At 42.9% G+C, this 11857-nt stretch overlaps 2 protein-coding genes across 4 annotated transcripts in view; one reads left to right on the top strand and one right to left on the bottom strand.

Moving 5' to 3' along the window:
- The first annotated feature begins 511 nt into the window (after positions 1-511).
- On the top strand, positions 512-4143 carry sp5l (Sp5 transcription factor-like). Of its 2 annotated transcripts, XM_079677401.1 has the most exons (4): positions 512-870; positions 1304-1332; positions 1578-1842; positions 2328-4143. In XM_079677401.1, exons 3-4 carry the CDS (start codon positions 1789-1791, stop codon positions 3363-3365), a joined length of 1092 nt encoding a protein of 363 aa, XP_079533527.1. In that variant the 5' UTR covers positions 512-870; positions 1304-1332; positions 1578-1788; the 3' UTR covers positions 3366-4143. The 2 variants fall into 2 exon arrangements, with proteins under 2 accessions (XP_079533527.1, XP_079533526.1); XM_079677400.1 differs by having other exon boundaries at positions 1304-1842.
- Positions 4144-5061: 918 nt separating this feature from the next.
- The window catches only part of arhgef25a (Rho guanine nucleotide exchange factor (GEF) 25a), a 47411-nt gene continuing 40615 nt past the window's right edge, over positions 5062-11857 (bottom strand). For both annotated transcript variants that reach the window (XM_079679483.1, XM_079679484.1), the window contains 4 exons: positions 9809-9989; positions 8858-9087; positions 8310-8444; positions 5062-7017 (listed from right to left, as the gene is read on the bottom strand). In XM_079679483.1, coding sequence (XP_079535609.1) covers positions 6892-7017; positions 8310-8444; positions 8858-9087; positions 9809-9989 — 672 coding nt within the window. In that variant the 3' untranslated portion in view covers positions 5062-6891. The remainder of the gene's footprint in view (positions 7018-8309; positions 8445-8857; positions 9088-9808; positions 9990-11857) is intronic.

Here is an 11857-nt window from a genome sequence, read left to right as displayed (position 1 = left end):
AAAGTCCTGAGCCAAACACAGTTTACAGACCATCTTCAATACCTTTAATTATTTGTAACTGTCAAGTAAAAATGACTAACACATTGAATACAAACACCTTTACGTTTGTGCCCATACTGAGTTATAAAGTTTACATTTTAAATTAATGTATTTCTAATTCTAACTGGCTCCTCCTTAAGGCATGTTTATTTAAGGATCACAGTCTGTGAAACAGGGAGCAGTGGGTAAGTGAGGAACCAGGAATTTACATGAGAAGCAGGTTCCCAGCCTGGATTTAAACTCTTAACATTGTAATGGTGAACAGACTTACAGAATGAGATTAAGCCTCAATCTGCATTTAATGGAGAAGATCTGAAGCGGCCTCTACTTGAACTCTGAAATGTGAGAATGTCACACAGGGCAGCCTATTTGACATGTCACCCACTGGTGAGAACTCAGAGGCTTTGATTGAGTTTTATCAGTTAGCTTTGTGAGGGAAAATACTGTCACTGTGTTCATGGTGTGTGAGCCTTACGCCTGCTAGGCCGGGAACTGCCTGCCGACAAACACAAAGTGTCTTATGTGACATCTGGAGAAAATACCAAACAATGGAGTAAACTGCTATCAATGTAAATATTAATTGTTGTCCAAAACAGTTCCTAATCATCTATTAATTTACTGTTAACATCACCTAAGCAAAATGATGCATTAACTCAAACTCACATTGTAAAATGTCCAATTTTTACCATATCTAAAGTGCAAGTGAATCTATGGTTACAGGAAATTAAGTAAAAAAAATGAACACTTGTTTTGCCCTTTTTCTATCCTTTGTTGCATGACGTTATGCAAGATGAGAGGATACAAAGGAAAAAGCACTTTTCCCCCCCTCCTGTAAGTATGAATGTATTGTTCCCATACCTCTGTTTGTTTGCCTAGATATAATGTTGACTGTAGATTGCCAACGTTTTCATTCAAAACTGCTTCACTGGTTGTTGCCAAAAATATAAAATCCATGTATCTACTATCTTTACTTAAATTCCCACAGTGGATTTGAAGCCGCATGTAAATACTCCAACAGTGGGAAATATTTGACTACGTTGGCTATTTTAATCTTAGAGTGTATCACAGTCTCAGCATATCGTGGTTCTAAATGTAGAAAATGAAAGTTGCTGAAACACTAAACAATTTGAAATGTTTTTTCAAAATCATGCATGCACCTTTTCTTTATTTAAAGAAGTGGAAAATACCATGGGATGTCCGGAGAAGTTCAAACTCTCAATTTAGATATCACAGGAAACCTCTTATCATGCTTTCTTTTTTTCAGAACAATTGGAGGAGGAGTCAACACTTGAGGTCAGCATTTGGTTGAAATTGAGTGAAATTATGAGTAGCCCACCCCTTCACCTAACAATCCCCCCCTCCTTCCACCCTCACATCTCCCATCTATTGACTCGCTCTCCTGCATCATACTGGAGACCCCGTTGAGAGGATCTTTTCACTCTATAAAGAGAAGATACAGCTCTGGCGCTTTTGAGATGATCGCAAGGATTTACTGCGCGCCTCTCTGCCTCTAACTTCAGACCTCTCTGCTCCAACAGCAGATTGTCTGGACTGCTCGCACACTGACAACAATTACTTGGCGGACTGAGGGACATTTTAGTGACGCGGGATATTTCATCCTACTTTCACAAGGAGTCATCCGAGAGCATATTTTCTTCTCTTCTGCACCCCGAGCTGTAGTTGAGACTTTGTGCTTCGAGCCTCTCGGCGCAGTTTGTGTTGCAGGTGCGTGGAAGAGCGCGAGGACAGATGGCTGCGCTCGCGATACAAAGGACTGACAACTTTTTGCACACCTTCTTACAGGTTTGTTGTTACATTACATATTACATTACATTGCATTTAGCTGACGCTTTTACCCAAAGCGACTTGCAATAAGTACATTCGACCACAACATTTGTTGTTTAATCATATCTTTGACGCCTTCTATTATTTTATTTACTGGTAGTGAAAGTCACCACTCGGCAACTTGGGTGTATTGAAATAATATGCTTCACAAGATTGAACGGTGTGAAGATTTAAGCTTATCATAGTGGTTGAATTGTTTAAAAAAAATCGGAGTTCTAGAAAAGACAGAAAACCCCAATTAGGGAAACACAACAAATTAAGCAGCAGGGTTATTTAAAAGTTTAAAATGTATCTTTCTTTCAAACTTTTTTGCTCAGATATAGTGCCAATATCCTATGATAGTGTAATAAAATTAGGTCATATTATTTTAAATGAATGAAGATTTAATACTTGGACTTGTCTTCAGTGTGGCTTATGATGTATTTTTGTGTATCACCAAACAGGACCGGACGCCCAGCTCCTCCCCAGAGGGAGCCCCCAACGCCCTGTCCTTCCTGGCCACCACCTGTAGCCAGGCCTGGCAGGTGGGGGGTGCAATGGGCTCAGAAGGTTCCCAGTTCCCCTACGAGAGCACCGTCAGCTCCACAGCGGGGATGTTCCAGCTCTGGAGCAACGAAATGGCGCCCAGCTCAGCCCTCAGCACACACCAGATGACCTTCACGGTGCCCAAGGTGCAGTTTCCCGGACACATGCAGCCTAGTCTGGGTCACCATCATCATCACCCCCATCATCACCACCACCATGAGCTGCCTCTCACCCCTCCGGCTGAACCACCTTCTTCTTACTCTTTTGAACTCTCCCCCGTGAAAGTGCTGTCCTCACAGTCGCAGACCACCGGCTCCTATTACCCTCAGCACAACAGTGTGGCACAAAACTTCCCCAGCTTCCTCCAGAACTCCTCGGCCCGGCATCACCTGCCCGGAGGCCATATGGACGAAGGGCAGCAATGGTGGAGCCTACCTCAAACCAACGTCACCCCCTCCAACCATCACTTCTCTCTAGGCAGACAGCTGGTTTTGGGCCACCAGCCACAAATAGCTGCTCTTCTCCAAGGCACCTCCAAGGGCCTCCTGAGCTCCACACGCCGCTGCCGCCGCTGCAAGTGCCCCAACTGCCAGGCAAATGGAGGGGGGTTAGAGTTTGGAAAGAAGAGACTGCACATCTGCCACATCCCAGAGTGTGGCAAAGTGTACAAGAAGACCTCTCACCTCAAGGCACATCTGCGCTGGCACGCCGGGGAGAGGCCCTTCATCTGTAACTGGCTCTTCTGCGGGAAAAGCTTCACCCGTTCAGACGAGCTACAGCGGCACCTCCGCACACACACCGGGGAGAAGCGTTTTGGGTGCCAGCAGTGCGGCAAGAGGTTCATGAGGAGTGACCACCTCTCCAAACATGTGAAGACCCACCAGACCAGGAAGAGCCGGTCTGCGCAGCCTTCACAGAGCACGGACCCGCTGCTCACCAATATCAAGAGAGAGTAATCCATCATTCCACAATAATAATCAACTATGAACAGACTGTGTTACACTCACTGCCATAGGTTTGCACTAGAGGGTGAGCATCAAGCTCCCCGAACATCTTCTGTTGTCTAAGCCCTACTTTTGACTTCAAGTAGTACCATGAAAATATATTTAGAGACCATCTTTAAAAAGGTTATCATGTTCTTTTTGAGGCAAGGCAGCTTTAAAAATGAATTGAAGTTCTTTTTGAGTGATATTTCAAGAGTTGTGTGGAATTTTGTCTACTTCAAAATGCCACAAAAGACTATTTCTCCTGAAACAAGAAAGGTATTATGCCTTAAATAAATAATACTTGTTTAAATTTAAACTGATGGAAAAATGGAAAAATCTTAAACATTCATTTTGTAAATATTTTGTGAAGGATGTGCATAAGCGAGTTCCACAAGGTTGACCTTAATATGTCCATATTATCATGTTCAAAATAAATGTATGCCTTACAGCAGAAGGTTGCTGAATAAAACACTATAATTTCGGCTCTTGAGAACAGGTTTAAAATGGAAAGAGCTTCTGTTGCTGTTAATTAGATTTGTTCTTCTCCAAAACAAACCCTAATTTGTTAGCTTCAAGGTAGGATCTTTTTTTGAAATGTAAGTCTTTGATCTACAGATTTCTGTGAAGTACCACGGCTTCAGATTAGCAAACATTTTAAATGTTTCAATTCTTTGTAAATTATGTATAAATATCATGAACAATTTTATTATGGTTATGGCCGCATGTACATTTTAATAAACATTGTCTTTGCTGAAACGTACACTGTTTCCAATGATGTTATTGTCTTACCTTTAAATACAGTATCTGTGACTGACAGTGAAAGTTTTTTACCCTCTTAGCTCATTCAGTAAACGTGTGAATTTCGGATGCCCCGGAGCTCCTAAAGATCTAACATTTTATTTAAATGATAATCTGATGGCATTCAGAATACAAATGCTGCCTTTGTTCTGTTGGTGTGAAGGAAGAAGCTCCTAAAGAAGCCCTAACATGGTGGGCTGTTCAAAGATTTTCACACCTCAAAGTAAATACTCAATCCATTGATGGGGCTGTTTGTCTCTCCTGCTGCAATCAAGTTCACAGTCATGTGGCTTTTAATGAGTGTTTTCTTTCTCTCAATGGAGAAGATTGAGTCAACAGATGCAACAGAGGGCACTGGAGAGGAATTCCCTGTGAATGGGACCCCTGTTGCTGAGACCCCCTCAGTGGTGACAGGAACTCCCTTTGATTTTGCACCCTTGTGAAAGTTAATACCCCTTCCCCCCCTCCTCCATATATCACAGCCGTGTTACGATCGGCCTTGCTTTACTGCCCAGAAAGGGGCTTTATTCAGAGGCCAGCCAACCAGATGTCTGCTCATCCAGGGGTTTCTTCTCTTTGTTTTTAATCCTGTTTGAACTTTCTGCAAGGGGGATGCTACAGCAAGCAGAATGCATTGCCTTTGTCTTCGTCAGAGGTTCCCAAAGGTAGAGTCAGAGGACCATGGCCTATGGCTAATACAACTACTTTAGTTGCACTTTTAGTTGAATGAATACAAAATAAAAACATATTGAGTATGTGTCAGATAATAGTATTACCTTAGAATATAAAGATCCACAGCCACACAAAGATACGTCTCCGTGGGCAATAAAAGCAGTTATTTTAGAGAGAAACATAAACACCACACCCATTTTCATAAAGACTTTTTATTTGATATGATACAACAGTCAGTCAAACATGATGGCATTCACAAACCCTCTCCTGGTGTTGGTGTCTTTCTGGTTCTCCGTAATGGCTTTGCTTTGTATTAAAGAAAAACTGCCTGATCAGTCATTCCCATGAAACAGACAGTTTACATTAACTGCAGATGTATTTTGTGAGATGGTTCCACTCATATCTCACCTTTCAGTTCGTTTTATGTTGTTTATTACTGGGTTTTGGACAGATCATTGAGCAGCTTTTGCTTGATTGTGAGCACTGAAACATGAGGCCTCTTGATCTTTGGTGCAGCTGTATGATCTAACTGGAAGTGAAAGCCTTGTGGGGACCTCTACTGGCCACAGAGAAGAACGTTTATATAGTAACTAAATAGCCTCATTCATTTACTTGCTTCTCTCGGTGTGATTTAGGCGTTACGATCCAGATAGTAACACATATATCTATGATTGATTTGTAAGAGTACAGGCAAACTGAACTATAAGTAAGAGCATGAAATACTTGAGTGGCGAGCTACTGTTTTTTGGCACTGTTGTCTGAGGAAGAGCATGCAGATCCATCAGCATCACTCTGTTTATCCAGCAACATCTTATCCTTCATTTTAACCAGCTGAAACGGTAACACTTCTTGGCATACCAGGGTCTTTCTTCATCTTACAAGTGGAAATGTATGATTTGCTTTATGGTATGCACTGTACAGTATTTAGTCCATGAGGGCAAAAGCTAAACAGAGATTATAGAAATGGTGCACAGCCTTGACATAACAACAGTGGACTAATAAAACAATTCATATAAGTTTATGCACTTTTAAGGGTGTTTTCCCCCAAAATCACAGGTTCTCTACTTCTGCCTAGAACGAACGATCTGTGTAAAGCAGCATTGTGTCAGTCAGTCACAACAGAGATGGTTCATGCAACACTTTGGGTCAGCACAGCAGTCCCTTTGAATGCACCTACTGTATCTCGAAACTCCTCAGGAGTTGCCCAAAGAGAGAAAAAGTATTCTGAAGTGACGTCATTCCCACAGAGAACCTCTAGGGGGCTCACTCACACCTTTTTTGTCCAGATCAAACGAGGGCCGGTCAAACAGAATAAGAGAGCACCCAGGAGCTCTCAGCTATGTAGCAAGACAGAAACTTCTTCACTTTCAGATGAAATTCCACTGGCGTGTTCAAATCAAGTGTTCTGCCTTTCCTATTCTTGTCAACACAAACAGCAGTTGTCAGCAGGGGAATGACAAAATGTAGTAATGTGGCTGTACTTGTCTTCACAATGGGGCATCAGAAAAAAACATGTTTATGAAGGATATTTACCAAAGATACAATAGGAGCTACTGCCAATCCTTGCACACGTTCATGCTTACAAACACATCCACACATTGTTGCATAAACAAACATTCAGGCACACATGTAACTCCAGTGACCGCCCCAAATAGGAATGGATATTTCTTCATCAAACGAATTCCCCTTGACCTTTTAAAGAGAGAAGATATTCAATCTCTCAAAAAGGTAGAAAGCACAAATTGTCATACCAGTCCAGTATCACTGGGTAGTGGGTACTGTCCATGGACACTCAAAAGTGGCCAAGGCTACCCATTAAATGGCTCCCTAAAAAAGTAATTTCATAGTTTCAGCCCATAATTCCTTCATATGTTCCCTCAGGTTCCTTCAGTATCCTCCATAAGTTATGACTGAACCAGGTAAGGGTCCAGCCTGGCATTAACAGACAGTGGAGAAGTATTCGTGTCTCCTCAGTTGTGGCGTTAGCTGCTGTCCTCCTGCCCCAGGAGACAGCGAGCCTCAGAGTTCATAGGTCGTCCTCGGCAAGCTGAGCCAGGTTGCTGGGGCGACGTCCGGCTGAGGGGCCCGACAGTGGAGCCTGGCTCCCAGCATCAGCAGGCGGCCCCCTCCGGCAGCCCTCTCCTGCTCTCTGCTGGGGATAGAGGGAACATTCATCACAACGTACTTCCATGTACTGCACATATTCACTCATAATACTTTTATACCAAACAAGAAACTTAGTTTAACGCAATTTTCCAATAAAAGCTGCAGTCTGAAAATGCATTGGCCCAGGTCCGTCCTTTCATCCCAGCACAATTATGGGAAACCTTTTTCTGGCTTTGATAGGCATCTCTCTCTGACTTCCTCGTCTGGCTCAGCTAGCTTCCTGTTTATTATGTACCAAGCCTATCCAGACTGAGTAAACAGCGAGAAGTATGGAGAACAACAACTGATGGGCTGTCAACACTGAGGACATCAGCCCAGTGATGACAGAGGGAGACGTCACTAATGGTAATGTAAAGCCCAACAACAGGATGCTGCCATTATTGACTGACCAGATGGTTAAAACTACAGGGCAAAGGCAGACAGGCGTGAAATGGAACCTTGTTGTATTTTGTGTAAAACAGAGATGTGGTAATTTTCCGTCTTTGTATTCAACTAACTGAAACCAGCACAGCTAAAAGTTATTCAGTTTCCTTCATAACTTTCCAGATATTTATCGATTCCCTTTTCATCCAATAGGGGGAGAAATAAATGGGGCGAAGCCTGCGAGCTAGTTCAGGCAGTCAACTCGAGCACATATGCTGCATTCATACATAACGCCCCTTGCCACTCTACAGCCAACCAAACAGAGTCTTCTTGATAAGCCGCTCTATTGAACCTGCCAGATATCTCTCTATGCTTTGCTTGCTGCTGATATTGCTGCAGCTACTTCCACATCGCTGCTGCTTGCCTGCCCCACCACCACCCCAGCTTCCACCCCAGCTTCCACCTGTAGGCTCGGGGGTTAGTTATTTAATCATCACTCATCGTGCTATCTACAGTATATCTGTGGAGTGATGAGGCCCGAGCCTAGACGCCAAACTCAACTATAGGCTGCTTCTAATAAACATGTTAAAGAAACACGCGAGTTGTCTGACTGAACTCTTCTTATGATTCAAAAAACCCTTCACTGTATTTGTGTCTTAATAAATGGTTAACATGTATTAGTCTTTCATCTTTTAATTACCCTAATGAGCAGAGTGGAATGATGGTAATATGTTGTACAATAGCCAATTATTCCCTGTATGGTTAACTTCCTGTTTTGTCATTTATCATCCCACTGCTGGTGTTGAATAATGACTGTGATACAACCCAGGAGCACCCAGTTTAGCTCTGAAATAATTACAGTTGAAGGGATATCGTATTCACAGCTTAGTCTCTATATGCATGAGTATACACTACCTGTGCACTTTGTGTGGTGGGTGTGTACATCCCATTTGACACAGCTTGACAGTTTGGCTGATCAGTGAAGCCCAGTTGGACATGTGACAGAGAAACAGTGATGGAGTCAGCAGGGCACGGCTGGACCAGGGTGGGCTGCAGAGGCAAACAACAGGTAGGTCACTCAGCAACACTGTAGTTCATGCACACAATATCATTTGTTATTTCAATTATTCCATATGTGTGACAGTACAGCCGCCCTGTCAAAAAAGCTTAAAGGTCTCCTATCATGCAAAATGCACTTTTGTATGTCTTTTATACATAAATATGTGTCAAAAAACAAAACCCTCAGGTTTTTTGAGAAAAATACTTCATAGACATGTTTTCTATATATTTGTATATATCTGAGACCTATAATATATGTTAAGAATAGTATAATAGGAGAACTTTAAGAGATAACGGGCCTGGCTGTGTCTCAAGTGTCTCATAAATAGAAATACTGTGTTTGAGTGAGCAGCAGAACATTGTCACAGTATAGGGCAAAGAAGGAGACAGCTAAAGAAACCTACTTCCCGCAGTGCGTAGGTCTCGATGGGTCCTTGGTTCTGGCCTTGGCTGGGCAGGTAGAGTGTGGGCAGGGAGGTGTTGTGAGAGTGAAGGGATGGCAGCTTATGGCGGTCAATGGAGGCGGAGGAATGGGGCCGCAGGGCGCTGGCAGCAGACAGCAGGGGCCTCATGCTGCGGCCCAGGCTATTAGACTTGCTCTCTCGTCGCTGGTACTCAATGGGTGACTGTAAGGCTGAAGGAGACACACAGAAACATAGACTGTACTTATAATAATAATAATAAATTGGATTTTTATAGCGCTTTTCCTAGTGCTCAAAGACGCTTTACATAAAATCAGAAACGAGAACAGTACAAAAAACAAAACAATGGTCTGTACCTGATTCTGAACATTTTACAAAGCATTGTGTCATTTGGATGACATTGTCATTTATTTTGTCAGTTTACTTCATCGCGTTTACTTTGCATTGAAATTCATATTTATATTGTGCGGGTAAAGGCAGATAAGGACATTAAGGTTTATTAATGTGCAGTTTTTACATCAATAATTATGACATATTTTATGGGGGCATATTTTACTTGTGAATTATAATGAATTAACACTGAATCTGCTAACAACTAGATTGTTATGTGATGTACATCTTTGTAAACTGCCTATAAACATTGAAAAGGGAGTATAAATAAAGTACTATTAGACAATTTTGACATTGAATCTCATTATGTTGACTGACCATGACATTTTTGTTTTTAGAACATTTTCTTGGAACGGGGGCAGGAATGGGTTTCCAAAGGCCACAATACATGGTCAAACTAAAAAACTCCTCTCATCTTACACTGATTCATAAGTGCACTTAAGTCTATATATGGAAGGATGAAATATATGCCAGGATGAATTATGATTTATGGATAAATGGCGTGGGATGTTGTGTAATCTTCAGAGTTCAGCTGGGTCTAACCATTGAGGAAGTTGCGCTGGCTGTCCAAGATCTGAACCACATCGTTGACCCAGGCCCTGCAGATCTCAGGGGAAGAGGCCAGCAGCTGGAAGCGCACCACGCTGCCGTCAGGGTTGCGTGATGTCAGCACGAGGCGGCCGTCATCTCCCTCCACGCTGGGCTCCACCCCGAGGCAGCTCACCTGGAACACATCACATCGGATAAGCATCTGTGAAGAGTGCATCCTGCCGAGTTGCTTGTTAAATGCTTCGCTCACACATGCAACCTCAAAAAAGAGCCTGCTCTGAGATTATGTAACACGCTGCATTAGCAGAGGTGGGAAGTAGTGGAGCATAAATACTTTGTTACTCTACTTAAGTACATTGTTCTGGTATCAGTACTTTACTCCACTACTTATTTTTCTGATGACTTTTTACTTTTACTTCTTACATTTTTAACACAAATACCTGTACTTTCTACTTCTTACATTTTTAAAACAGGTTAGTTACTTTTGTTTTAATCTGTGTTTGGTGGCGTGATTATTATTATTTAGAGTCATTGCGTGCCTATTGATTTTAACACGATCCGTGTATCCATCATTTCCTGGTCTTCACTAAAGAAGAGGGACCAATGAAAACGTTGTAATGTTGCCGTTGTTCAGCATGGAAACATTCATTAGCTAACAACAGTGTTGGGACTAACGCAACTACTTTTTGTGGTAACTAATAGCGTTACTAGTTACCTATTCCCATTAAGTAACGCCGTTATAGTTACTGTGATTTAAATGGGTGCGTTACTGCGTTACATTATGTGATGGGACTGAACCGAATCTCCCTGCGGATGTAACTTACAGGCGAATACAGCGATGTTCTCTCACAGCACCATGGAAAAGTGAAAGTAACCAGAGAGGAGTGATGATTGGTTAACGCGGGTAACATTTCAGGGTAAGCCATCAGAGACAGAGTTGGGCGGGTCTTGCCTTATGGGGAAATACGAAAGCCTCATCCCAATACCCCTCCTCGACTCCTCTCTTCTCCTCCTCCAAGGCTTGACCCGGAAATCGATCAAGAAACGTCATTTTGAAGGACGTCCCAATAGCTGAAATGCACACGGAGGAGTCGAGGAGGGGTGAGGGAGGAGGGGTGCGGGAGGAGACGAAAGGGAGGATGAACGCGAGCAGACTACGCGGAAGTGTTTTCACTACTCGCGTATAAAAGCCCCGCCCCCACCTTCACAGCTGGTCAATTTCAACAGAGGAAAACCTTCATCTGGAAGATGAGTGGAAAAGCGTCACATAAATGTATAAGTGCTCACAGCTCCGTGGGAATTATTATGTGCAATTCATTTCTAAAGGCTTTCACATTACTATAATTATATTTTTATTTAAATGTAGGCTACATTTTACACCAAAACGGAACACAAAAGCAGGACCAGCATCATACATTGAATTCCTTGACAAACAAGAGAAAGATTCATTCATTTAAATAAATATTTAACCAGAAATGGGCCGGTTCTAAAGGGTTATTCAGTTAAGCCCGATGAGAGGGGATACAGCTGTGCACATGTCATCTTTAACAGACGTCGTTTAAGAGTGACGTTTGAGTGAACGAGGACATCCCAATTAATACCTGAGGACTCCTCTGTCCTTGCGTCACCTCCTCGTGTCTCTCGCTCTCATTTTACGGAGGCGGAGCTAAAGGCCCAGATACACCGGCCCGAAATCGGCAGTAAATGGGAGTCGGGCCGAACATTTACTGCCCAGATACACCGGCCAGTCACCTGAGAAGTCGCCGACGCCGACACCGAATGTTGCGTCGCCGGACTCTCCTGCGTATTTGCCGACTTCGCGCACTGCAACACACCGCAAATCCGAGCCGAGCACGTATGAACTGCCTATGCGTGAGTGGCAATAACTCTCCTTACCAGCAGGCGGCGGTAGTGTGTATTCATCATTCAAAAGAGGCAACAACCGGAACAACCGGAAGACAGAGAAGAAGTACAGACTCCGTGATATAAACAAACAACAAATAGCGTTTTTCTTTCCATTTTCACTCTCGTCCATTGAAAACA

The sequence above is a fragment of the Notothenia rossii genome (genome assembly GCF_949606895.1).
Source record: "Notothenia rossii genome assembly, chromosome: 4".
Taxonomy (NCBI): domain Eukaryota; kingdom Metazoa; phylum Chordata; class Actinopteri; order Perciformes; family Nototheniidae; genus Notothenia; species Notothenia rossii.
This window is presented reverse-complemented; position numbering and strand designations above follow the sequence as displayed.

Excerpts from the sequence above, each read along its gene's own strand:
- sp5l (XM_079677401.1), top strand. The coding sequence starts at position 1,789 with ATGGCTGCGCTCGCGATACAAAGGACTGACAACTTTTTGCACACCTTC. Across the intron at positions 1,843-2,327 it reads TTTTGCACACCTTCTTACAG|GACCGGACGCCCAGCTCCTC; the intron begins GTTTGTTGTTAC and ends ATCACCAAACAG.